General features: G+C 34.9%; 3 protein-coding genes, 2 long non-coding RNA genes, 2 other non-coding genes and 2 pseudogenes across 12 annotated transcripts; 5 read left to right on the top strand and 4 right to left on the bottom strand.

The window, feature by feature from the left end:
- Positions 1–37: 37 nt before the first annotated feature.
- Positions 38–1,013, top strand: LOC104706278 (uncharacterized; the record flags this gene model as incomplete). The annotated part of the gene is made up of 1 exon (XM_087510155.1): positions 38–1,013. A coding segment is annotated over one exon (933 nt), but the record flags the coding sequence as incomplete, so codon positions are not given.
- A 222-nt stretch (positions 1,014–1,235) lies between these two features.
- LOC104786923 (histone-lysine N-methyltransferase ATXR2) lies at positions 1,236–4,808 on the top strand. Of its 2 annotated transcripts, none has more exons than XM_010512402.3 (14): positions 1,236–1,916; positions 2,040–2,115; positions 2,208–2,607; positions 2,690–2,802; positions 2,892–2,923; positions 3,018–3,151; positions 3,360–3,447; positions 3,583–3,631; positions 3,726–3,780; positions 3,863–3,932; positions 4,024–4,093; positions 4,177–4,253; positions 4,374–4,430; positions 4,517–4,808. In XM_010512402.3, exons 1-14 carry the CDS (start codon positions 1,833–1,835, stop codon positions 4,631–4,633), a joined length of 1,422 nt encoding a protein of 473 aa, XP_010510704.1. In that variant the 5' UTR covers positions 1,236–1,832; the 3' UTR covers positions 4,634–4,808. The 2 variants fall into 2 exon arrangements, with proteins under 2 accessions (XP_010510704.1, XP_087312296.1); XM_087456170.1 differs by having other exon boundaries at positions 1,289–1,916; positions 2,208–2,603.
- Positions 4,809–4,860: 52 nt separating this feature from the next.
- On the bottom strand, positions 4,861–9,363 carry LOC104786894 (zinc finger CCCH domain-containing protein 40). Of its 4 annotated transcripts, none has more exons than XM_010512360.3 (12): positions 8,760–9,363; positions 8,338–8,583; positions 7,167–7,277; positions 7,010–7,043; positions 6,685–6,904; positions 6,495–6,551; positions 6,309–6,406; positions 6,105–6,176; positions 5,796–6,013; positions 5,499–5,704; positions 5,181–5,324; positions 4,861–5,077 (listed from the first exon to the last, which is right to left on the bottom strand). In XM_010512360.3, exons 2-12 carry the CDS (start codon positions 8,471–8,473, stop codon positions 5,006–5,008), a joined length of 1,368 nt encoding a protein of 455 aa, XP_010510662.2. In that variant the 5' UTR covers positions 8,474–8,583; positions 8,760–9,363; the 3' UTR covers positions 4,861–5,005. The 4 variants fall into 4 exon arrangements, with proteins under 4 accessions (XP_010510662.2, XP_010510678.2, XP_010510686.2 ...); XM_010512376.3 differs by having other exon boundaries at positions 5,187–5,324; positions 8,760–8,989; XM_010512384.2 differs by lacking the exons at positions 8,338–8,583; positions 8,760–9,363 and adding an exon at positions 7,469–7,993.
- Positions 9,364–10,523: 1,160 nt separating this feature from the next.
- Positions 10,524–10,615, bottom strand: LOC147949707 (small nucleolar RNA R11/Z151). Its single transcript, XR_015565630.1, has one exon. It is a non-coding gene; the product is annotated as a small nucleolar RNA R11/Z151 (small nucleolar RNA).
- A 49-nt stretch (positions 10,616–10,664) lies between these two features.
- On the bottom strand, positions 10,665–10,766 carry LOC147949706 (small nucleolar RNA Z157/R69/R10). Its single transcript, XR_015565596.1, has one exon. It is a non-coding gene; the product is annotated as a small nucleolar RNA Z157/R69/R10 (small nucleolar RNA).
- Positions 10,767–13,760: 2,994 nt separating this feature from the next.
- Positions 13,761–15,526, top strand: LOC104786888 (UDP-glycosyltransferase 71B8 pseudogene; annotated as a pseudogene). The gene has a single exon (XR_015560435.1). The product of XR_015560435.1 is annotated as a UDP-glycosyltransferase 71B8 pseudogene (transcript).
- A 1,568-nt stretch (positions 15,527–17,094) lies between these two features.
- On the top strand, positions 17,095–17,794 carry LOC104786881 (uncharacterized). The gene is made up of 3 exons (XR_767681.3): positions 17,095–17,231; positions 17,404–17,501; positions 17,648–17,794. It is a non-coding gene; the product is annotated as an uncharacterized LOC104786881 (long non-coding RNA).
- Positions 17,096–22,040, bottom strand: LOC104786875 (uncharacterized). Its single transcript, XR_767680.3, has 5 exons — positions 21,774–22,040; positions 21,581–21,673; positions 21,333–21,480; positions 17,346–17,453; positions 17,096–17,204 (listed from the first exon to the last, which is right to left on the bottom strand). It is a non-coding gene; the product is annotated as an uncharacterized LOC104786875 (long non-coding RNA).
- A 472-nt stretch (positions 22,041–22,512) lies between these two features.
- LOC104786866 (UDP-glycosyltransferase 71B7 pseudogene) lies at positions 22,513–24,429 on the top strand (annotated as a pseudogene).
- The last annotated feature ends 80 nt before the right edge of the window (positions 24,430–24,509 follow it).

Raw genomic sequence — 24,509 nt, 5'->3', positions numbered from 1 at the left:
TACAGGAAATATCTTTTCGAAAAGGAGTTATTGACTGACAAAGGAGGCTAATCGTTTCTCTAAAACGGTGAACAGCATATTGCAGCTCAAACCCATTATCACTGAGTATCTCAAGTGTGAAGTGGGTGATGGGCGTTCTGCCTCATTCTGGTTTGACTCATGGACTGAGTTTGGTCAGCTTATTACCTTCCTAGGTGAATCTGGTCCAAGACAACTCCGTATTAGTAAGGATGCGCATATTATCACCGCTTCGAGAAATGGGGATTGGGTACTACCGCCTGCTCGATCAGATAACTTTCAAGCGCTTTTGATTGCTCTTACTGAACTCCCTGCTCCCTTGGATAGTAAAGGTTGGGATTCCTACCTTTGGCGTAACGCTGCAGGATTATATCGCCCCTGTTTCTCTGCCAAAGAGACATGGGAGCAGCTAAGGATTCATTATTCGGTCGTCCCTTGGGCTAAGGCTGTGTGGTTCAAAGAGCATGTGCCAAGGTTTGCCTTTATTACATGGTTGGCTATTCTCTCTCGCCTTCCAACAAGAGATAGGCTGCGTAGTTGGGGGTTGAATATCCCTGCATCTTGTGTTCTTTGTCCCAATGGGATTGAGACACACGAGCACCTTTTCTTCACTTGTCCATTCTCCACAAACCTCTGGGGGTTCTTTGCTGCTAAGTTCTTTCCCAATCCTCCTCTTACTCTTTCAGATATTCCTGCATGGATTCTCAATCTCCGTCAACCGCATGTCGCCAAGGCAATCACCATCATCAAGCTTCTGTTTCAGACCGTGGTTTATCACATCTGGAAGGAACGAAATGCCAGGATCTTCTCATCTGCCGAATGCTCTGCCACATATCTCCGCCTCTCTATTGATCGTACGTTGCGAAGTCGCCTCCTCTCATTTCCTGGAATCGTCTCGCAGCCAACCTCTCTCCTGGAAGTTTACTTTAGCCGTCTCTCTTATCCCTTTTAGTAAAATTTTATGTTAGTTTTTCATGGTAATGGGTTATTTTTTATAATCGGTATCTAACTATGTAAACTCTAATTTGACATGGAATCTTCACGTTAAGACCAAAAAAAAAAAAAAAAGGTCTAGAGGGTCCTTTGTTGTCTTGGCTGGGCCAGCTACCCACCCAACCTACTGTCGATGGTGCTGTCCAAGGTGCAGGGGAGTGCCTTAATTCATTCATTCATACCGAAAGTATTTAAATATCCTGTGTGTTTTGTGGTCTATGTTTGAACTTTGAACCACTGTTTCTTTACTATTTTCTACTTAATTTATCTTTTATCTATGTTTGAACCAGATCTACTTATTTTATCTACTTATTTTATCATTTGTCGTTATATTATCACGTCGTCTCTGTGGAAGTAAAGGTTTGGATTCTCGCCGTCGACTTGTTGCGCATCATAAGGCACTGCAATGACGTCGTCCGGGAAAATCTCCGTGTTGACTTGGACGTCTTCGGACTGAGTCAACTCAGAGAAGCGGAGGCAGGCTTCATGGACGACGTCATCGGTGACTGCGATCAAAACAACACTTTCTAGAGTTTTCACTTATTTGACTACCATCAAAACCCAAATCATTTTGAAATTTTTTTTTTTACACAATGATTATTAATTAGACAACAATTTTTTTTAAAAAAGTAAACTAAAATTTCCAAATAAATAATTTGGTGAATACGAAAAACGGAGGACGGGTATGGGTCCGGTCCGGGTCAATCCATCTCCACTCCGAAGAGTCTCTCTCTCGTCTTTGGACCCAAACAGTTTCAAAATAACACCAAAAATTAAATTACAGACGCGCCGCCGCGCGAGAAAAATCTCCAGCCACTTTAATGGATCCCGTTTACAAAACCGACGAGAATAGCACCGCTGATGCCGCCGCTCTTCTTGCTCCGCTTCCAACTCCCCAACTGCAGGCAAATTCCCTCTCTCTCTCTCTCTTTATATATATATATATATAAGCATGTTCGACGATGCTAATCTCCGATGAAACTTATAGTGACCGAGTCCGATTCTGGTTTCTCAATTTTGTTGTTCAGGAGTATTTTAACAAGCTTATAACTAGTAGAGGATGCAATGAAATTGAAGTGAAACACAATGGTACCACTGGGAAAGGTTGATTTCTTGGTTTTGATTCTTGTATAGATTTTAAGAATCTCGATCTTTGTTTATAGTGAATCTCTGATTTATTTCTTGGAATCGGTTAGGTGTTTATGCAAGTTCAGAGTTTCAAGAAAATGAACTCATTCTGAAAGATGAGATTCTTGTTGGCATCCAGCATTCATCCAACAAGATGGACTGTTTGGTTTGCAGTTTTTGTTTCCGGTTCGTTGGATCAATCGAGAAACAAATTGGCCGGAAACTCTATTTTAAGAACCTTGGTCTTTCTGGTTGTTGCGACGGTGATTCATCATCTGGAAGCGAAGAAGATGAAGACAATGGAAACGAGGAACAATGTGGTGGAAGCAGTTCAAGCCATCATACTCTTCCAAAAGGAGTTGTTAGCTCTCTGATGAGTGGCGAATTGACATTGCCGCTAACTGATAAGTTCCCTTTGCCTTCGCCTCTTTCGTGTCCTGGAGGATGTCAAGAGGCTTTCTACTGTAGGTAATTGAGATTTTTGATGTCTTCAATCAGTATTGTTTCCACATGTGTCGTAATACTAGTGTGCTGTTTCAATATGACACAGTGAATCATGCGCTGAGGCAGATTGGGAAAGTTCTCACTCTTTACTTTGCACTGGTGAGAGGTCTGAATCAATATCTAGAGAGGCGCTTGGAGATTTTATAAGACATGCTAATGGTAAAAATTATTCTTAGACTCTTTGAAATTGGCTTTTTCAGTCTTGCGGTGGTAACTTTATTTATATCTTCTCATTTCTTAATTTGCAGATACGAACGATATTTTTGTCCTGGCTGCCAAGGTATATCTTGTATCAGTTGTTATGTATATATACCCTTTCCTTTTCATTATAATGAAACGAAACCAACCAGTTCTGGATAATGTATTATGGCTAGGCGATTGCCTTTACCATTCTAAGGTACAGGAAGTTGAAAGCAGCGCACGTGAACAAAAAAGCAAAACAGAGTGAGCCAAATCAGTCGCTACTCTTGGAGGCATGGAAACCAGTATCTCTTGGATACAAAAGAAGGTACAACATGATGTGCCATTAGATATAGTCTTTCACTATTGATGAAGAACGTTAAATCACTTTGTTTTTCTTTCTCTATGTTTCTAAATGTGATGGAACTGATCCAAATTACATACAGTAACTCGTGACCATATATAACACAGGTTCCTTGTGTGATATATCTATGCCTCATATGAAATATCTAAAACTCTATTCTTATGTTTGGTAGGTGGTGGGACTGCATCGCATTGCCAGATGATGTTGATCCTTCTGATGAAGGAGCCTTCAGGATGCAGATAAAGAATCTTGCATATACGGTAGGTATTGCAGTTGTACATATCGCTCGAGTGTTCGTTTTACTTGCTGTGCTTTGTGTAGAGATCACAATTGCAGTTTCATCAGCTGCGCATCCTGACTGTTTTGCCAACCAAATTGCATTTTTTTATCTGCAGTCTTTGGAGCTCCTGAAGTCGGCCATATTTGACAAAGAATGTGAAGCCCGTATCCCCCCCTCGTCAAGTTTTATATATTACATGTACCGTCGTTTTGTTTATATATTATACTCACAGAGGTGTCATTCCTTAACGCTGGAAAGTTTTCTCCCTTGAAATCTACGGGAATATCATCGGCATGTTTGAGCTGAATAACCTGTAAGAGTTGTCCCTTGTCAGTTCCTGTTTATATCCTTACATTTACAATGATTTTACCCACAAGATGTTTGATCTTTGGCAGAGACTTGGTGGTAGCATCACCAGTAGAGGACTATTTCTTGTACATTGATGATCTTCCTGATGCAGAAAAGGTCTGAAAAGAATAACGCATTCGACCCATTGTTGTTGTTCTTTGACCAAAATCTGTTGACTCTTACCAGTTTGTTATTCTCATTATCATAGGAAGAAGCGGAGGAAGTCACGAGACCGTTTCTAGATGCTCTTGGCGATGAGTACTCTGACTGTTGCCAAGGTTAGAAATGAAAGAAACATTGTTATCATAAAACATAGGAGTTATGTAACTTGTAACCAAGATTTGACATTGTTTGTGTTTAGGAACGGCCTTCTTCCCTCTGCAGAGCTGTATGAACCATTCTTGTTGCCCTAATGCAAAAGCCTTCAAACGAGAAGAGGTATCTTTCTTACATCCTCTTTATGGTCTACAAATCTAAAGATTGAGAATTTTCATCGACACTTTTTGGGACTGAGCTCGATTCCTCCATGTGGAACTCTTTGTCTTGTGTGTTTCGCAGGACAGAGACGGACAAGCAGTTATAATTGCTTTAAGACGCATCAGCAAGAACGAAGAGGTATGCATCTTCTCTCTAATCGTAGATATTTTGGAAAAGAGAACTTGTTTTTGACATTTGAGTTCCACATGTAAAAAAAACAACAGGTGACGATTTCATATATAGACGAGGAGCTTCCGTACAAAGAGAGACAAACATTACTTGCAGACTATGGTTTCAGTTGCAAGTGCTCTAAGTGTGTGGAAGATTCTTCATCAGTTTGAAGACTAAATTTTTATGTTTTTAAAAGAACAGAGAAACTGTCAATTTTGCCTTTATAGTGATCAGATCACTGTTTAATCAAATTATGCGCGTTAGGGAAATTTTTCTGACGGTTGAAGGAACTCGCTACTGAAAGAAAAAGTATGCTTAGCAATAGTTGATACTATTTTTTATAAATTACCGAAGTCAAAGGTCATATATATATATATATATATATATCTAAAGATGATGAACAGAAGCAGAAGCATGTTACCGATTCTAATCATTGTTAATATTGCACCGAATAAAATGTAAAGCTCGCCTATAAAACCCCAGAAGATTACTTTAAAACAACAGGCTTTTTTTCAGTGTTCAAATTTTAGCGGTTATTATGATCAGATGGAATCATCAAGGTCATTGGCTTTCCCCTGTTCCATCACATCAACGTTTTCGTCATCCTCGTCTCCCTGAACACAAAGCACACGAGATTTTGTGAAGATCATCATATCCGGATAATTATATTCCGGTGGAAGTTAGTTTACGAGCATAAGTTTTCGAGAATCTACTTACGTTTACCTGAACATGGGTTTCTCTGAAAGGTGGGGGTGGAGGAAGGGATATGAGGGGAGAGCTTTTGGCTGCTTCAGGATTATCTTCCTCAAATTCTGCAACATCATCAAATGCTTGAGCTGCCATGCTTGTAGACGATATTACCTGCAGCACCGGAACAATGCAGCAAGTCTATTATTATCTTCGCTTTTAACAAAAAAAACATCTTTAACGTGAAAGATTATCAGAAGCTTTAAGAATCAACTTGAGCCCCAATGTCGATCTCCTTACAGTTCAGGTGAACACCATTTCTGAGGAAGAAGAAGAAGAACGTCGTACCTTGTCAGTAGATGAGGTGCCAATAGAAAACCTTCTTCTTTTCCAGTTGTCTTCCTTTGATGAGGACTTGTTAATTGTGTCTTCATCGTTCCACGCTCCACTTTCTTCTTTGGAATATGATTTTGATGAACCCATATTCCAACGAGAAGGTCTCTTCTTCTCCTTCTCCTTCTCCATCTTCTCTTCTTCACCTCTTCCTATGAAGCCTGAAACACATGGAGAAAGTTTATAGCGTCTCTATGAACTGCTGTTCCAAGAATTAGTTTAAACACAGATGAAAGTACAGATAAGTTTTACCATCTTCAACAGTTTCTTTCGTAGTATACTGATCCACATAACGCTTTTTCCTAGGCATATTCTGCAACTCATTCTGTGGATCACAAACGGTTCTCAAATTTCGACCATTGTTCTCTTCATCGCTCACAATATCCACATTTACATCCCTATTAATGCCTTCACTTTCAGCAAGATATGTACTAAGTTGGTTTCCCAATTTTTGAAGACGGGCTTCTGACCTATATAGATTTGACAAAGCATCGTATTAGTGGATGAAATTTATTCATACTTATATAAGACACAATCAGAAATAGGGATTAAATGCCTTGCCTCTTTAGATCATCTTGTGCCCTCAAGAAGCGGTTATACTCTTTCACAAATTTCTTCGTGCTTGAAGTAATCCTGACATACAAAAGAATTGGAACAACACTTGTCACTACAAGAGTAAGCTCAGATTTTGCCAAATATCGTCATTGCAAGAATATCGCGTCACAATTGATTTCAAGCAAACATCAAGGAGGAAATAGTCATTACCTCCTACATTCCTCTTTCTCTCTGTCTAACTGGGTCTCAAGCTCCTCAATCCTAGAAGTAAGAATGTCTACTTCATGTGCCTTCCTTTCAACGGAAGCCTTTGAGACAAATAAATGTGCCAATCATATGTCAATTAAATCGTGTGTACCATGCAATCAAACAAAATTGTGGAATGGAGAAATTTACCTCCAACCGTAGTTTGTCATCAGTAAGCGTTTTAACATCCATCTCTACATCTTTTAACTGCCAATAGACAAATCGGACTCTGGTCATTTAGCAAGTCTTTACAAAAATTATCCACTAAACATTAGGACTAAGATAAAACGAGAATCAAGTCCTCAACAAAATCCCAACCAAGAAAATGAAAGTTTCAAACCTGCTCTTCCAGAACGTTACTGTAACCCTGAAACTTATTTCTTCCATCTTCAACGTTATTGTAACCCTGAAACTTATTTCTTCCATCTTCAACGTTATTGTAACCCTGAAACTTACTTCTTCCATCTTCTGCCCTGCCTTCAATCCTATTCCCGACTTTCAAACCACCAGCATAATCACGTCGTTCATCAAATCTATGGTTCTCCCTGTAGTCTTTATCTCTGTGATAATAAGAGATAAAAAGTCGCACTTTTAAAGCATGACCATCAAATTACCACTGAAATTTCAAATAGCATGAGCATAACCAAAAAGGAGGGAAGAAATACCTCCGGAACTCAAATGGCCTAGCATTTTCATGTCCTGAATATTTGAATTACATCGGTAATAATCATAAGAAAGTAATACAGAACGAGAAGTTGACAGAGAATTTTAACTGTGTCTAATGACAACAGAACTCCAAAAACCTAAAGTTGCAGATCTTACCACTAAATCTTTGTAGCCTTCTTCCACTTCTGTCTAAAGAAGGTCTCCGCTCTGGAGAAAACTGTCTACCAAGTCTATCTCTTAAGTCACTATCCATATTGTGACGTCTGCCTGCATTAGACGAAACAGACTTTGCTGTAAAGCGTACTTGTAGTACATATGTGAACTCCATTTCAAACAGTCAGAATCATGCCATGCCAGTCAACAACACTTGGATAAGATACAGAAACTACAAGTAACATAAACGTAGTGGTGCTTACTAGCCAGTTCAAAGAGACTACAAAATAATGTCCTCTTCTTACCAGCAGTTGGAGAAAAAACCACACTGGGCACTAAATAAGTGGGAAGTCACAGTATCTCATCAATAAATAATAGGTTGAGAATGCTTCAGATTATGTTGAACATGAGAAAATAAGAACCAATCTTGAAGATCCATATAATATCACAAACAAAATCCACCAAAATTTGATGTTCAATTCCTTCTGACAATCAAACCCCCATATTCTGCATATTCCTTGATCCAAGAAACCACTTGAGAGACCATTATACATAACTGGCAGCATGAAAATTGCCAGAAGTCATAACAACAGGAATTGATAAATCCTAACAACAAGCATTGCTTGCCACCAAATGTTGGAAGTCTGAGAACCATGGTTGTAGAATACCCCCGGAAAGCCCATACTAGATTTTCTTGAAAAAGAATGGTGCTTTCAAGATCAATAAGAAAACCAATATAGATAACAGCTAAGAAAAAACCAGCAGACTCCCACTCCAAAAGAAAACCAATATAAATATCATCCAGAAAGACCAGCAGTACTAATCCCTTTCTGCAAATGGAACAACATCCAATATTCCCGAATGATTCCGTAGAACAAAACTAGTCAGCAAAAACGAGTACAAAACTTTATATGGAGAATAAACCAAATCGAAAGCAAAGTATAACACTGATACCACTGTAAACAGAGCACGTTTTATCCAATCATATCACTAAAAAGGTGCATTGAACCACATAAGCTCCAAGAGAAAGATTACTTCACAGAATCATCAAAGAATGATACAAAACTCCAAGCAAAGAGACCTAATCTACTGAAAGTTCATGAATCCTTCCACAGATTAACCCGAATATGTAAAACAATAGCTTATTCAGAAAGCATAAAAACGAAACCATTACCAGGAAATGAAGAGTCCCCAGGACGACGGAGCTCAACAGTACCATGAGCAAACGAACAATTAGGCCTCGAACAGTTACCAGTCTTCTTAAACAAGTTACAAAGCTTCGTCTTATACATACTCGACCCAGACATCATTGATTTAAACAAAGCTTCAGATCAAAAACCACCTCAAAAGTCAAGCAAAATCTCAAAAGTCAAGCAAAGCTCCTATAAACAAATAAAGATCAACCCCAGCGTTCTCGTTCCTGAAACCAAAGCAAACGCTTCAATCTCACTGGAATTTAATTTTCCCTAGAATTCATTATAGACGAGCGAGAGTATGAAGATCATCAGTATATAACAAAACCGAGCTATGTACGAATATGCGACGAAGAAGAAGAAGAAGAAGAAGAAGAGACTAAGAGAAAATTCAAAAACCTACCATGGCGATTCTACGCGATTTTTGTCGTCTTCTTCTTCTTTGGAAATTAAACGGCAACGAAGCAGAAAACAGAAGAAATGAACAATTTTAGGATCGATCCTCCTGAGTATTTATATATTTTAAAGCAGAGAGATATGTACTTATAAGTTTGTATTTGACAATTACAACTCTTATTATAATTTTGTACATTCATCTCCATTTTATCTTTTAGTGTTTAGATTTACTTCCTCAAATTGTTCTCTTTGGTATTTTTTTCTTTTCACAAAAGAACATTTCAGTTTCCATCTATAAACATTAATAAAATTAAAAAAATAATAATAATAATAACAGTTTTTTTTACTTATATTATGAACATATTCCTCTTTTTATTAATTTTTTTTTATCAATAATATGGAATGAGAAATGAGGAAAATGCTAAAGATTTATTTGGGGGATTAGAGATATGAGTCATGATTTTTGAAAAGACTTAGAGATATTAGACCTTTTTTTCATATGAAAATACATTCAAACTCTTATGGAATTATGAAAATCAAAACAGAGCCAAAATAAATTTAAACCAAGTGATACAACTAAGTCAATGAATGAAGAGCCCAGAAGTCTTCTCAACTTGTAGCCGACAATCACAATGCTTTCAATCTTTGTCCACCACCTCTTTACAATGTACGATTTGTGTTACACGATCCCACTTAGTATTACTAGTCTCTCTCTGGTTAATTTGTAAAACTCGACATGAGATTTGCATTCCACAACGAAATGTTGCAAGAAGATCCCAACACAAGTCCCTTACACTTTTATCAGAATTATTGCGTCAATGCCATTCTTTAACAAGAAGTGTTAGGAACTTGTGTTGGGATTATTTGACAAAACTATTGTTACAAGAACGTTCTTTACTTTGTCACAATTACCGACTAAATCACCCATAGATAAAACAACGATGCATTTGACAAATATTAATAATAGCTCTCATTAGCTGAGAGTTTTCACCACCTTCAACTTAAGAAACTCAAAGACTGAAACTACTTATCACCTCTCATTTTAAGGGTAATCTGCCTATGGTTTCATAACTCCAGAACTTTGATCTTCCATACCGTATGATTACAATTCGTAAAACTTGCAATCCTAGGATTCATAATCGTTGTGAGCCATCTATGATCTTATCCTCCTCCATATTCAACTAGTAGAAACAAAAGCCATCATCATTCATCTCACAACTGATCAACACTCTCCCAAATAAGGTCGTGACATGATCCACAGACAAATCTCATTAAACCGAACAATGCATCATCCCAAGTCTACTAATGTATAGTCTATGGTTAATTCGAAAATTGCATCCTTCAAAGGAAACATTACAACAGTATCCCCAAACAGTTGGCGAGTTTGAACAGAAAATTCCATCCAAATATAGGTTTTTAGATCTTCGACAAACGTATTTAACACAAACAGATCAAAGAATTCATCATCCAGGATGAAATCTGCAATTTGACTAAGTTAAAAGGCAAAGGGCATTTACGAGGATTTTAATGGGTAACATAACAAAATAAACAAACTCAAAGGTAATCTTAAGCCTCAAGCTGGCATAACATTAGTCTTTATGATATTGTATAACACTTTTATTTGTACACCAACATCCAACGGTGGAAGTTTTCCAAAAGGAATAGTTTTTAAAATCCCTCGTGCTATTTTATCATCATCGCAAACTTATTAAAGTTTCCCCCCCCCCAATAGATAACAACTAAACAAACAACGTAATAATAATAATAAAAAAAGCCTCAGTGTGTGTAACAAATTCAGATCATTGATTCAAAAGAACCTCACTGAAATCCGCTAAGATAATTGATTTTTATCATCATTGGCTAAATTCAAAAACCAAAAAAAAAAATCAATCAATAAAAGAGAGAAAGAGAGGGGAATACTCAGACAGCCAAGGGTTGTTTCTTCAAATTCTGGGTGAAGAGCCCAGATCTGAAACTCTAGTCCACGAAATATTCGTTTCATCACCATATCCCCCAACTCTCTCTCTCTCTCTCTTTTACGCCCCATATAAAAACCAAAACTCTATCAATCAATGTAATCTTTAAACTAAACCCTAAATTGCATATTGTAAAATCAAAGAGAAGACAGAAGCAGTTGCTGTTGTTGTAGAAAAAGATGAAGACGAAGCGTATATATACTCATACGGACGCTGACGGATGCTTTGGGAAATTAGGGTTTTTTTCTTATTGCATTGCGGCGACGAGATGGGTTTAGGGTTTTTTGGTTTAGAAGATAAGCCCATTAATACGAAACGGCCCGAATGTCCAGCCCTATCTACAACGCATTGGATTAACACCTAACCGAGATTTTCGGTTTTTGATTCGAATTCCGTTAAGAGAACATACAGCTGTTGTTGATCTTCAAATTTTATATTGATGTTCAATTAAACTTCCCTTTTGAATTTTCTTCATTTTTATTGCACTAAACGATTTTTTCAAAAAAAAAAACATAAATTATAGATAAATTTATTGAGTTAAAAAATATAGGTAAATATATTCAAGCCACAAATGTTCACTAATTTACGTAAGGGTTGACTATGCGACATGTAATGATCCAATTTGGGTATTCTAAGAATTATAGGTAGAACAGTACTCTGAGAATTTTGGGTATTTTTAAAATTAATTAGATAGTTTTTGAATATTATTATTTGTTTTTGTATAATTTCAACTAACTAACTAAAAATTAAACATTCATAGGATAGTTCAAGTTTTCTGTCTAAATTAATAAACATTGGCTAATGAGTAATAATTTAAAGAGAACGATCATAGGACAAAACAAATTATGATGGATACGAGACAAGACAAGACAAGATGGGACAAGACAAGACAAGACGGGACAATATGAGATGGGATAGGATGAGACGAGACGGAAAATATTTCATGTTATAAAGAAGATATGTCTAGGTTATATATGTACAATAATTTAAAATAAAACCGAATTAAAATTCATTATTTAGATTTGAAATCAATTTTGTACCAAATACTTATTTTATATATTTAAAATAATACAATTCTAACTCATTTTTCAAATTTAAAATTTATATGAGAAATAAAATTAAGAAATAATTTTAATTAGCTGATTTATGTGATTATGAGATGGATATTTTGAGACATATAAAGACAAAATATTATGTGACATATAAATAAATAATATGAGATGGATATTTTGAGAATTTTGGATATGTTTAAATATATATTGAGAGGTTTTGAAAAGTATAATTTCCACTAACTATATAAACTAAATATTCAAATGGAGACTTTATAGATTCCGTGAAGTAATTAGCCACTTTAGAAAGGGGTTAGAAAGTTTGTTAAAATTTTAATTATAACTAACTAAAGAAAAATTTAATATTCAAGAAGAATTCAGGTATCACGTCTAAATTTCTTACCTAATCTCAATTAAAAATATTGCTTAATAAGTAATTATGTAAAAGAGAACGATCATAAGTGTGACATCCCGGTTTGCATAAAGATTTAAAAGAATTGATTTGACCACATATGTCACCAAAGTACAGTTATCTTTTGTCAATGGTCCTGAAAGAACTCTAGAGTTAAGCATACTTGAGCTGGAGTAGTTTCAGGAGGGCTGGCCTTCTGAAAGTGATTGTCGGAACTGTGCGAGTGAAGACAAACACAGTGAAATATCATGTGGTGATTTGTAGGAACGAAAAAAAAAATCTTTAAAGCCTCCTGAACGTAGCAAATCGGCCGTCAGATATGGGTTGACACACGGGCCGGAAGTGGACATGAGCCCATTAAGCAAGATGGGCACATCGCCGAAAGTAGACATGGGATCCACTAAACAAGGTGACAGTCGATTTGTTTAGAAGATGGATTTAGGGTTTTTTTGTTTAGAAGATAAGCCCAATAATACGAAACGGCCCGTTATATATATCACAGTTAAAGGCCCATATAACAAAAATAAGTTGGATAATCTGAATGATGATGTTCCAGATTATCATATTATGTAAATTCTGAATCTTTGTCACCCTCATAAAATGTTTACACACACAAAAAAAAAAGATTCGATCAAAATTTCTTCTAGAAGCAGGAAAAAAATGTCTACAACGCATTGGATTAACACCTAACCGAGATTTTCGGTTTTTGATTCGAATTCGGTTAAGAGAACATACAGCTGTTGTTGATCTTCAAGTTCAGGTCAGGTATATCTAGTTTCGGTTCGGATGGGTTCTTCCTTTTATACGACATAATTCATGGATTAGTGACATCATTAGTCCATTTAAATAGGTCTAAGCAAATAGATTCATAAATATAGTCTTGTAATAAACATCAATGGTATTAATCTTGAGGGTTGCGCCTATCCGCTTTCCATTTAATTTTATCTTGATGTTCAATTAAGCTTCCCTTTTGAATTTTCTTCATTTTTATTGCACTAAACAAAGCCCCCATAAAACCCCATTTGATTTGAGCATGAATCTATATCTTTTCTTGGAACTATACTACTCACACCTAGAAAATATATGATCTCTTTCTAGTTTAAATTATTTCACACCATGAATCTATTTTTAGTATATCAGTTGTAATTATTAAAAGTATATATTGTTGGCAACATTATATTTATGTGAAAAATTGATGTCAATGAAAGTGATTGAAGACCCGAAACTTGGAAGACACGTTCGAAGTTTGATTCGTTTGTTGTGGTGGAGCGACTTTTTCTCGGTCTCGTAGTAATAGAGAATATCATCACTTCACAAAATATCTAGGGAACTAAAACGCATGCAATTGAAAAACTCTATGAATATTCGTATATGGTCACAACAATAATACATTATTATTACTATAATCTTCTAGTTAGTTTGCATGTTTTATACGTGTATACCCTGTGATCAGAGTTTGAGATTAACTGTTCGTTAATTTATTTTTTTATTATCGACAACTAATTGGAGAAAACTTAGGAACAAGTAAATCCATCGATGCCTTGAAAATTTCAAACGTAGATATTATTTTATTTTTATTTTTATTCCTATAAACAGAGCTAACGAAATAAGCTTATAAAAGATAACTTCTCATCAGCTTTATCACTTACGATTGAAACAAAGCAACCGAAAAAAAAAATAAGAAAAGAGAGAATTAAGAAGAAATAAACATGAAATTTGAGCTAATCTTCGTACCGTATCCTGTTATTGGTCATCTCAGATCAACAGTGGAGATGGCGAAGCTACTAACGGAGCGAGAAACTCGCCTCTCTATCTCCGTTATCATCCTTCCTCTTCTTTCAGCAGACGACACCAATGCTTCCGCTTATATCTCAGCCCTCGTCGCCGCATCCAACGACCGCCTTCACTACGAAGTGATCTCTTGCGAAGATCAAACAACCACCGAGTTACATGTCGAGAACCACATCCCGAGGGTGAAACGTGCCGTTGAGAAACTCGTCGATGGCTACTCAAGGTTACCGGACTCGCCGAGGCTCGCTGGTGTAGTCGTGGACATGTTTTGTACCTCGGTGATAGACGTGGCTAACGAGTTTGGTGTTCCGTGTTACTTGTTTTACACCTCGAACGTTGGGGTTCTCGCACTTGGACTTCACGTCCAGATGTTGCACGATAAGAAGGAATACAATGCCACCGAAACTGATTTTGAGGACTCGGAAGCCTTGTTGGACGTTCCAAGTTTGTCTCGTCCTTATCCGGTGAAGTGTCTTCCTTACGGTTTGGGAACGAAAGAGTGGCTTCCTATGTTTGTAAACCAAGCGAGAAGGTTCAGAGAGATGAAAGGCTTTTTGGTAAATACTTTTGCTGAGCTTGAACCTTATGCGTTGGAGTCTCTCCTCTCGAGTGGTGATACTCCTCGTGCTTACACAGTGGGACCAATATTGCATCTCGAGAACCATGTTGGCAGTTCAAAAGAAGAGAAAGGTTCGGAGATATTACGGTGGCTTGACGAGCAACTACCTAGGTCGGTAGTGTTCCTCTGTTTCGGAAGCATAGGAGGCTTTCGTGAGGAACAAGCAAGAGAAATCGCTATCGCCCTTGAGCGAAGCGGTCACCGTTTCTTGTGGTCTCTCCGCCGTGCATCTCCCCATATAGAAAAGGAACTTCCCGGGGAATTCAAGAATCTTGAAGAGATTCTCCCTGAAGGATTCTTTGAGCGGACAAAGGATATAGGAAAAGTGATTGGATGGGCGCCACAGGTGGCCGTGCTAGCTAAGCCAGCGATAGGAGGTTTTGTCACTCACGGCGGGTGGAACTCGATCCTCGAGAGTCTTTGGTTCGGTGTTCCGATGACACCATGGCCGTTATACGCAGAGCAAAAATTCAACGCTTTCATGATGGTGGAGGAGCTTGGCTTAGCCGTGAGGATAAGAAAGTATTGGCGAGGCGATCAGATGGTGGGAGCCGCCACGGTCATGGTGACGGCAGAGGAGGTAGAGAGAGGAATCAGGTGTCTGATGGAGCAGGATAGTGACGTGAGGAAGAGAGTGATGGAGATGAGTGAGAAATGTCACGTGGCGTTATCGGATCGTGGTTCGTCTCAGTCAGCTTTGAAATTATTTATCCAAGACGTTACGAAGAATATTGTTTGATGAAAGTTGAAACTAGCTAATAAACCGGAGCATGAAACGCTCTTGGGAATGGCAATGTGGCATGTCTCCTACGTGTGTTGCTTTTATTTGAATGATCATGGTATAATAATACCAAACCATCCCTCCCTACTATTATTTCTATTATTTGTAAACTCATTTAACTAATAAAAAATTACATTATAATGTCATTGGAAACAAGACTAAAGAATAGATTTTCATTAAGGGTAAAACGTCGATATCCTATATTTTAATCGGATAAACCCGCGGGTTACCGGGTCGGATCTTAATTTCAATTATTTTTTCCAGTTTTGCGGTACTAATAAAACCAATTACTCCGATTTACTTTGAAAAAATAAGTCATGGTCGAGTGGTCAAATGGATGGGCTTTGAGTGAGGGTATCTCAAGTTCGATCGATTCACCTGCATGAAGCATCATATATTTTTATTTTATAGAGAAATTAATTTAATTTTCTTTCTCAGTTAATTTTTATTTTATTCTATTTTTTATTCATAATTTATTCTATTTAAAAGAAAGAACTTTTTTTTTAATTATTTAAGACTACCAAATTTCAAAAATCCTAATATTTCAGATTATATAAATCTCGAAAATTTACATTAAATCTCGAAAATTCACATATTTTTATTTTATAGAGAAATTAATTTAATTTTCTTTCTCAGTTAATTTTTATTTTATTCTATTTTTTATTCATAATTTATTCTATTTAAAAGAAAGAACTTTTTTTTTAATTATTTAAGACTACCAAATTTCGTAAATCCTAATATTTCAGATTATATAAATCTCGAAAATTTACATTAAATCGGAGAAATTTTCTTAAATTTGGTAACAAAGTTTTAAAAAATTCAAAAATATTTAAAAATTTACTAGAATATTCCTTTTTTATCTGAAATTTAAGCTGATAATAATTTAGTAAATTTTAATTGGATATTTAATTACTTCACAATAAAAAATTTCTAAACAAAATACTTAAAATCGAGTCAACCATTTTCCTTTATTAGAACCCTATAAATCATTTCGAAACAATTTTGTATATGCGTCATTACTCACCATATTCAATTCAGAAAATTCCGAATAAGATTTGGTATATTCCTAATTTATCTTAACATTTTTGGAGTACAAATTTGTCTCATCCTATATTTTCCAAACAATTTCCATACACTGCCCTTATGTTAGAACATTTAACCAAAGCTCATTAAGGTTAATTATGTAAACTTAATTCTTGGGTCGGTTTTAAATCAAAAGTTGAAACCCGATTTCACTAATCGAATCTTCTAAAAATCAATACAAAACCCGGACAAAATATTCTCACAATCATTTAATATATCAAATTGAAACCCAACATACAACCTTCCTATAATACATTTTCACATATAGAAAATGGAAATGTACATTTCATTCGCTTCATAATCGAACTAAATTTACTATAACCGAGCATATTTGACATATATACCTAATCAATCTTCTCTAAATCAAAACAAATCGAATCTTAGAATATCTTATAAACTTGCGAAATCCGGTGAGTAAGTTATTTCAATATCTTCAAAACTTTCTCATCAAGATTAATTGTATCAACTCACGATGAAAAAAACCCTAACATCATCTCAAACACTATATAAATGTGTCATTCGCACAACCAATAAGCACCCGCTACACCACAATTGAAAACTATCATAAGCAAAAAAAAACAAACCTATTTTAACCTTAATGGCCCCTTATATGCAGTATGACTCATGTATGGTTTGTCAGGCAACTAACGGAATTATGGTAAACCGTATGATCAGGTTAGCGACTTACAAAAAAGGAGAGAAGAACAAAACCATACAGCTCCAACCGTCAACACTTTTCTTCTGCAAACCATTCAGGAAGTGAAAGAGGTGAGTAACACTGACTCCTTTACTGTAAATAAGAGAATTAATTTGCAGCTTACGAATTCTAATAAATAGACACGAGAGACATAAATTGCTACTTTACCACATATAGTCACTTACTTATTTTCTGGATTTTTTCAGTCTTAAAGACAACTCTCAGTTAACTTCCATTTTGCAGAAAAGCTCTGAATGACATGAATGGTCACCTCCTTCTGACACCAGTTTATTCTACAAGACCACACAAATAAAGCGACCCCTTGGTTTACATGGTCCGAGGTAACAATGTTCTTTTGTTTCACATTCTTTACAAACCTATCAAGCATATTCTATCATTAAACAAGATTTTCTAATATTTCAGACTTATCCGTGCTAATATTAGATATTTTAAAATAAATAACTTAATCTTATTCATTATTTTGTAGATGTTGTTGGCAAAATTGTGACAATTGGGGAGTTGGAGAATCTTGAAGCCAACAATAAGCCAACACCAATAAAGATTTTAAACTTATAAATGAAACGGGAGAGTTGTACATTATGTTGATAGTCTATATATCGATGTTATTTTATTATCATGTTACAATTACTTTCCACATGCCATGCATAGACTATGGTGTGTGCCTTGTGGGATGCCACATTAATCTTGATAGGAAAAACTTTGACGAATGCAAAACCAACCAAATTTAAGGCAAATCTCTATTAAGACACTTTCATCAAATTCATGATAATAGACACTTTCATCAAACAGACGAACTTGGTTACAAAGTATAAAAAGAAATGTGATATTTTAACCTATTTAGAATATATGTTACAGGAGTAATAAATTACTAAATTACTGGAAGAATATATTACATGTACTTACTAGATGGATACTTACTAAATTTTGATCTATTTAAAATGATTATTTCTTAATAAATTACCCTATTAAATTTTAAAAATCATAATCTTGCAGTTTTCATAAATCTCAAAAATTTAAATTAAATCGGACCAATTTTCTTAAATTTTTGGTAACAAACTTTTTTAAAAATAAAGGACATTTTAAAATTAATACTAATATGTTTTTTTTTCAAATCAATTTTTTTTTATCAAATTCAAATTTTTGGATTCGATTTTTGATATGTACTAATCTTATAATCAAAAATCTTTGAATATAGACTAAAAACTAATATAGAAAACGGATCTGTAGCAAATTCAAAAGATTAACTTTAATAATTTTAATTTATTATATTCAAAGATTTATCTACAAATTTAGCAATAGACAAAATAGAAATTAAATTTATTTGATTCATAATAAATGTTACCACCATTAGCGGCTATATTAACAAAATCATTCCTTAAAATTAGTTACCAAAATCCAGATCTATGCATAAAAAAAGGAACAAAACCAATTTTATCATAAATGTTGCGTATCTTGAGCGAATTTAAACTAATAAATCCCTTAAAAATAGTTACCAAAACCGCATAGAAACTAATTTGGAAAATACATAATTGATTTATTATGTTGGCGAGATGGAACAAATAACCATCTAATTTACTAAGCACATACACTTTTAGAATCCATAACTAATCTTTGATTAAAGTCCAATTTATTTATGGTATTAGGATGAGAAATAGTATATGCCAACTAAAACGGGTAAATCAAATAATTAATTTATGTTATACTCAAACGATTTTTTCAAAAAAACATAAATTATAGATAAATTTACTAAGTTAAAAAATATAGGTAAATATATTCAAGTCACAAATGTTCACTAATTTACGTAAGGGTTGACTATGCGACAGTTAATGATCCAATTTGGGTACTCTGAGAATTATAGGTAGAACGAGTATTCTGAGAATTTTGGGTATTTTTAAAATTAATTAGATAGTTTTTGAGTATTATTATTTGTTTTTGTATAATTTCAACTAACTAACTAAAAATTAAATATTCATAGGATAGTTCAAGTTTCGTGTCTAAATTAATAAACATTGGCTAATGAGTAATAATTTAAAGAGAACGATCATAGGACAAAACAAATTATGATGGATACGAGACAAGACAAGACAAGTCGGGACAAGACAAGACGGAACAATATGAGATGGTATAGGATGAGACGAGACGGAAAATATTTCATGTTATAAAGAAGATATGTCTAGGTTATATATGTACAATAATTTAAAATAAAACCGAATTGAAATCCATTATTTAGATTTAAAATCGATATTGTACCAAATACTTATTTTCTATATTTAAAATAATACGATTCTAACTCATTTTTCAAATTTAAAATTTATATGAAAAATAAAATTAAGAAATAATTTTAATTAGCTGATTTATGTGATTATGAGATGGATATTTTGGGACATATAAAGACAAAATATTATGTGACATATAAATAAATAATATGAGATAGATATTTTGAGAATTTTGGATATGTTTAAATATATATTGAGAGGTTTTGAGAAGTATAATTTCCACTAACTATATAAACTAAATATTCAAATGGAGACTTTATAGATTCCGTGAAGTAATTAGCCACATTAGAAAGGGGTTAGAAAGTTTGTTAAAATTTTAATTATAACTAACTAAAGATCGTGGATCGTGGATCGTCTCAGTCAGCTTTGAAATTATTTATCCAAGACGTTACGAAGAATATTGTTTGATGAAAGTTGAAACTAGCTAATAAACCGGAGCATGCAACGCTCTTGGAAATGGCAATGTGGCATGTCTCCTACGTGTGTTGCTTTTATTTGAATGATCATGAGATAATAATACCAAACCATCCTTCCCTACTATTATTTGTAAAGTCATTTAACTAATAAAAAATTATATTATAATGCCATTGGAAACAAGACTAAAGAATAGATTTTCATTAAGGATAAAACTTTATATATAAAGTTTGAAACTTACATGAATGATTATAGCTATCATTAAAAGTAGACTGATTATCTATCATGAATGATTAAAAGTCTCTAAAAAAGATGAGATAGTAGCGACTTGGATGCTTTCATAGCTCTACAAAACTGCATAAAACAACTAACAAAAAAATGACTGCATAAAATAATTAATAAAAAATGTAAAATTATTTTGTCTCGAAAATAAATTAAAAACATGTTATATCATGAAACAAACAAAAATCTCTAAAACATCTTATATTATTTTAATTTAATTTAATTATTTTTTTATTTATCCAACTAATACAATGAAAATAGCTCTAGACTATGTGTCTTAGGAGTAATATCTTTCCATCTTTTTCATTTTTTTTTCTGACTCTCTATGGAATATGTGAGCCCGATGAAGTTGTTTTCATAGTTTCTCATTTGAAAGACTCTCTCACATTTTCTACAAAAGCTCTCTCACATTTTCTACAAAAGCTCATCTTATTAAATATTATTATTTATTTATTTATTTTTAAATATATGGGTGAGAGACTCTCATGAGAGAGATTGCCATTATACATGCTCTAACAATAAATTATGTGATTTGGTTTCAATAGATATATAAATATTTCAAATAAGGTTTCAAATAAGGACAAATACTCTCCAAAGTGCGTGCAAGTTGTATAAGACCATCATGAACTCATAAACGTTTCTCAAAAGAAAAAAATTAATAATATTTTAATTAAAGCAAGTATAAACTAATGATAAGTCGCCATGTGTAAGAATAATATAGTAATCGTTTCTTTCGGCAGTAATTTGAGAAGCGCTTCTCTTCTCTCTTGTCTTTTTAATATTTTTTATTATTTATTTATTAAATTTTTGGTAAAGCAACGATATGAATAACCACCGCTTATGATGCTGTAAGATTCTAGAAGAGATTAGAAAGTATAGCATATACATTTGTCTTACATGAATGATTATGTGGCAGTTGAGTGTTGCGGGTGATTAAAATGATTGGGACTTGAAAAAAAGTACTTAACTAGTATTTGTGCCGTGCATATGCACAGAATTATTATTTGATTACAAATAATATATAACTAATTATTGCTTTGTAATATAGTAAATATATCCTTAAATACTTTATAATATAATTTGTTGGTTGACTCATTAAAAATGTTAGTAAAAACATATATTTTAATTGTTTATTTTTGGTGTAAGTATATGAATAACAAAAATATAAATGTTACTTACACTATGGTGTTTTGTGATCAAATAATATATATTATTCATCTTCACATTTTTCTCCATTTCCTCTGGTGCTTCCTCTCTTTCCTTCAATGTTGTGGTGCTACTGTTAACTATACATGAAACTGTTTACTCACACAAACTCCGGAATCATCTACAGCAGAAAAACATAAATAATTAGGAATATGTTTTCCAACTTATCATCCACAAGCAATATATATGATGACTTCTTTTACGATTCATTGTTATCTCACCAATAACGCCAAAACAAAGAACTTCAAATGTATTTTTGTAGCATATGCACCACGTGACATCAAGCTTCATGTAGCAAACAACCACAATCGTACCTGCAATTCAATTGACAAAACGACTTTCAAAATTACAAATCAACAGTAATTCCAGATTCTATAGTTATCTTAAGAAAGTGTAGGTGAACAAAAGAATCACTTTCTGAATAAAGAAAGAAGACAATGGAAACGGTGGGAAGCTTCAAGGGCGGTGAGGATGCAATGGGATATTTTTAATGTTCGGGCTCAGTGGTCGAGCGAAAAGGACGATTCCGAGAGGTGATTGAAAAAGTAGCTTCAGTTTTTGCAGATTTAGTGAAACTGAGAGGAGAATAGTGATATATAAAGTGATTTGAAAAAGATCAGTTGAGAAAAGTGATGAAAGTGGGAAGTTTATTTGAGGATCGTGGAAAACAAAGAACTCTAGATCGTGGTGTTTTTTATTTAAAGAAAAAATTGTCAATAAAAGCCAAGGGTTTTATATTTTCCTAAAACTTTAATTTGGTTCAGTTTTTTTTTTTTTTTTTTTTTTTCTCTTTCTACACTGATTGTGTAAAAGTTTTTGTTATTTTCATTAAAAAAAAAAAGAAAATCTGATGTGGCTTGATTTTATTGGACAGCTTTATATGATAAAGGATTACAAATTAGAATTTCATACTCCCTATTAAAATTTTACTATTAATTTTGATTTCACAAATTCTAAAAGACAAAAGTAGATTATATATAAACTTTACATTTGACCATAGTTTAAGTCGACTTAAAATTTAACGATATTACTAAAAGCAAGTGTACTAGTGAAGTGGTTCAGTAAGTGGAGAAACTCATTTTGGTTTTACATATGACGACAATGATATCCATCAAAAACCAAAAAAGTCTACAAAAGTTGAAACCGATAGAAAGGGACTTATACGGCACAAAACAGAGAGCTAATTAAGCAAAAGAAACCGAAACTATTTAGTGGAGCTTACCTTCTCGTTGATTCAGACAAATCACAGAAAAAGAGGAGACAGAAGAAAAAAAAAAGAAAAATATGAAGTTTGAGCTTGTCTTCATCCCTTTCCTAGGAACCGGTCATCTCAGATCAACCGTGGAGATGGCGAAGCTACTAGTTGAGCGAGAGACCCGCCTCTCTATCTCGTTAATCATACTTCCCGGAGGTAAAGTGAATGCTCTCTCCGCCTTACCTAACGACCGTCTCCGCTACGAAGTTATTACAAACGAAGATCAACCAAACTTCGATCCGGCGAGGCCTGAGTTCAATATAGAGTACAACGTACCAAAGGTGAGAGACCTCGTTGCGAAACTCATCAACGACTGCTCAACGAAACCGGATTCGCCGAGGATCGCTGGGTTGGTCGTCGACATGTTTTACACGTCGATGGTTGATGTGGCTAAGGAGTTTAGTCTTCCGAGCTACTTGTTTTACACGTCGAACGCAGGGGTTCTCGCACTTCAATTTCACATCCAGATGTTGTACGATGACAACAAGTACGATATAACCGAAAGTGATTTTGAAGACTCAGAAGCTGTGCTGGACGTTCTTAGTTTGACTCGTCCGTTTCCGGTGAAGTGCCTTCCTCACGCTTACGCATCTAAACAATGGCTCCCAACGGTTGTTAACCAAGCCAGAAAATTCAGAGAGATGAAGGGTATTTTGGTAAATACTGTGGCTCAGTTGGAACCATGTGCGTTAAAGTTCCTATCGAGTGGTTGTGATACTCCTCCTCCTTATCCAGTAGGACCACTGTTGCAACTCGAGAACGGAGTTGGAGTTGGTGATTCCGTGGACGAGAAACAATCAGAGATTTTAGGGTGGCTTGATAAGCAACCAAACAGATCAGTAGTGTTCCTCTGCTTCGGAAGCATGGGAGGCTTCCGTGAGGAACAAGCAAGAGAAATCGCCATCGCCCTAGAACAAAGCGGCCACCGTTTCTTGTGGTCTCTCCGTCGCGCATCTCCCAATATATTCAAAGAACCTCCAAGCGAGTTTACGAATCTTGAAGAAGTTCTCCCGGAAGGGTTCTTTGATCGGACAAAGGAGAGAGGGAAAGTGATCGGATGGGCTCCGCAGGTGGCCGTGCTTGCTAATCCGGCGGTTGGAGGTTTCATCACTCACGGTGGGTGGAATTCGATCCTTGAGAGTCTTTGGTTTGGTGTTCCAATAGCACCATGGCCGTTATACGCGGAACAGAAGTTCAATGCATTCGAGATGGTGGAGGAGCTTGGTCTAGCTGTGGAGATAAGAAAGTATTGGCGAGGTGATCTTATTGCGGGATCGGGAAAGGAAACGGTTTTGGTGACAGCAGAGGAGATAGAGAGGGGAATCATGTGTCTAATGGAGCAGGATAGTGAGGTGAGGAAGAGAGTGAAAGAGATGAGTGAGAAATGCCAAGTGGCTTTGATGGATGCTGGATCGTCTCAAACTGCGTTGCAAACGTTTATTCAAGACGTGATGAAGAATATTTGCTTAACATGATCATAGCTAGGGAAATGGCTCATGCAACGCTCTTGAATGATAGGCATGTGTTTTATGAATGGTCATGATAAATATAATGTTTCTAGAGTTTGTGATTTCTTATGTGTTCAGTAAGAATGCACCTGAATGGTTTAACTGTTTATTGAAATTAGATCTAAGTTGAGTCAGTATTAAAATTGTACAAACAATTCAATATGTCAAATAATTTACTTTTGCACAAACTAAAAAAAACACTATTTACCTCAGTTACGTTGCTTAATTATTAAAATTTCATACACTATGTCAACCTCTTGACTGAGCTACAACAATTACTCGAAAACATGAATTGTTACCACAAAAATAATGCCAAAACACCCATTACGCAAACGTTAGTTAAAATGTCTCGATGTGGCGTACATGCGCTACAATGTAACATGCTCC

The sequence above is a fragment of the Camelina sativa genome, chromosome 1 (assembly GCF_030686135.1).
Source record: "Camelina sativa cultivar CO46 ecotype springtype chromosome 1, ASM3068613v1".
NCBI lineage: Eukaryota > Viridiplantae > Streptophyta > Magnoliopsida > Brassicales > Brassicaceae > Camelina > Camelina sativa.
This window is presented reverse-complemented; position numbering and strand designations above follow the sequence as displayed.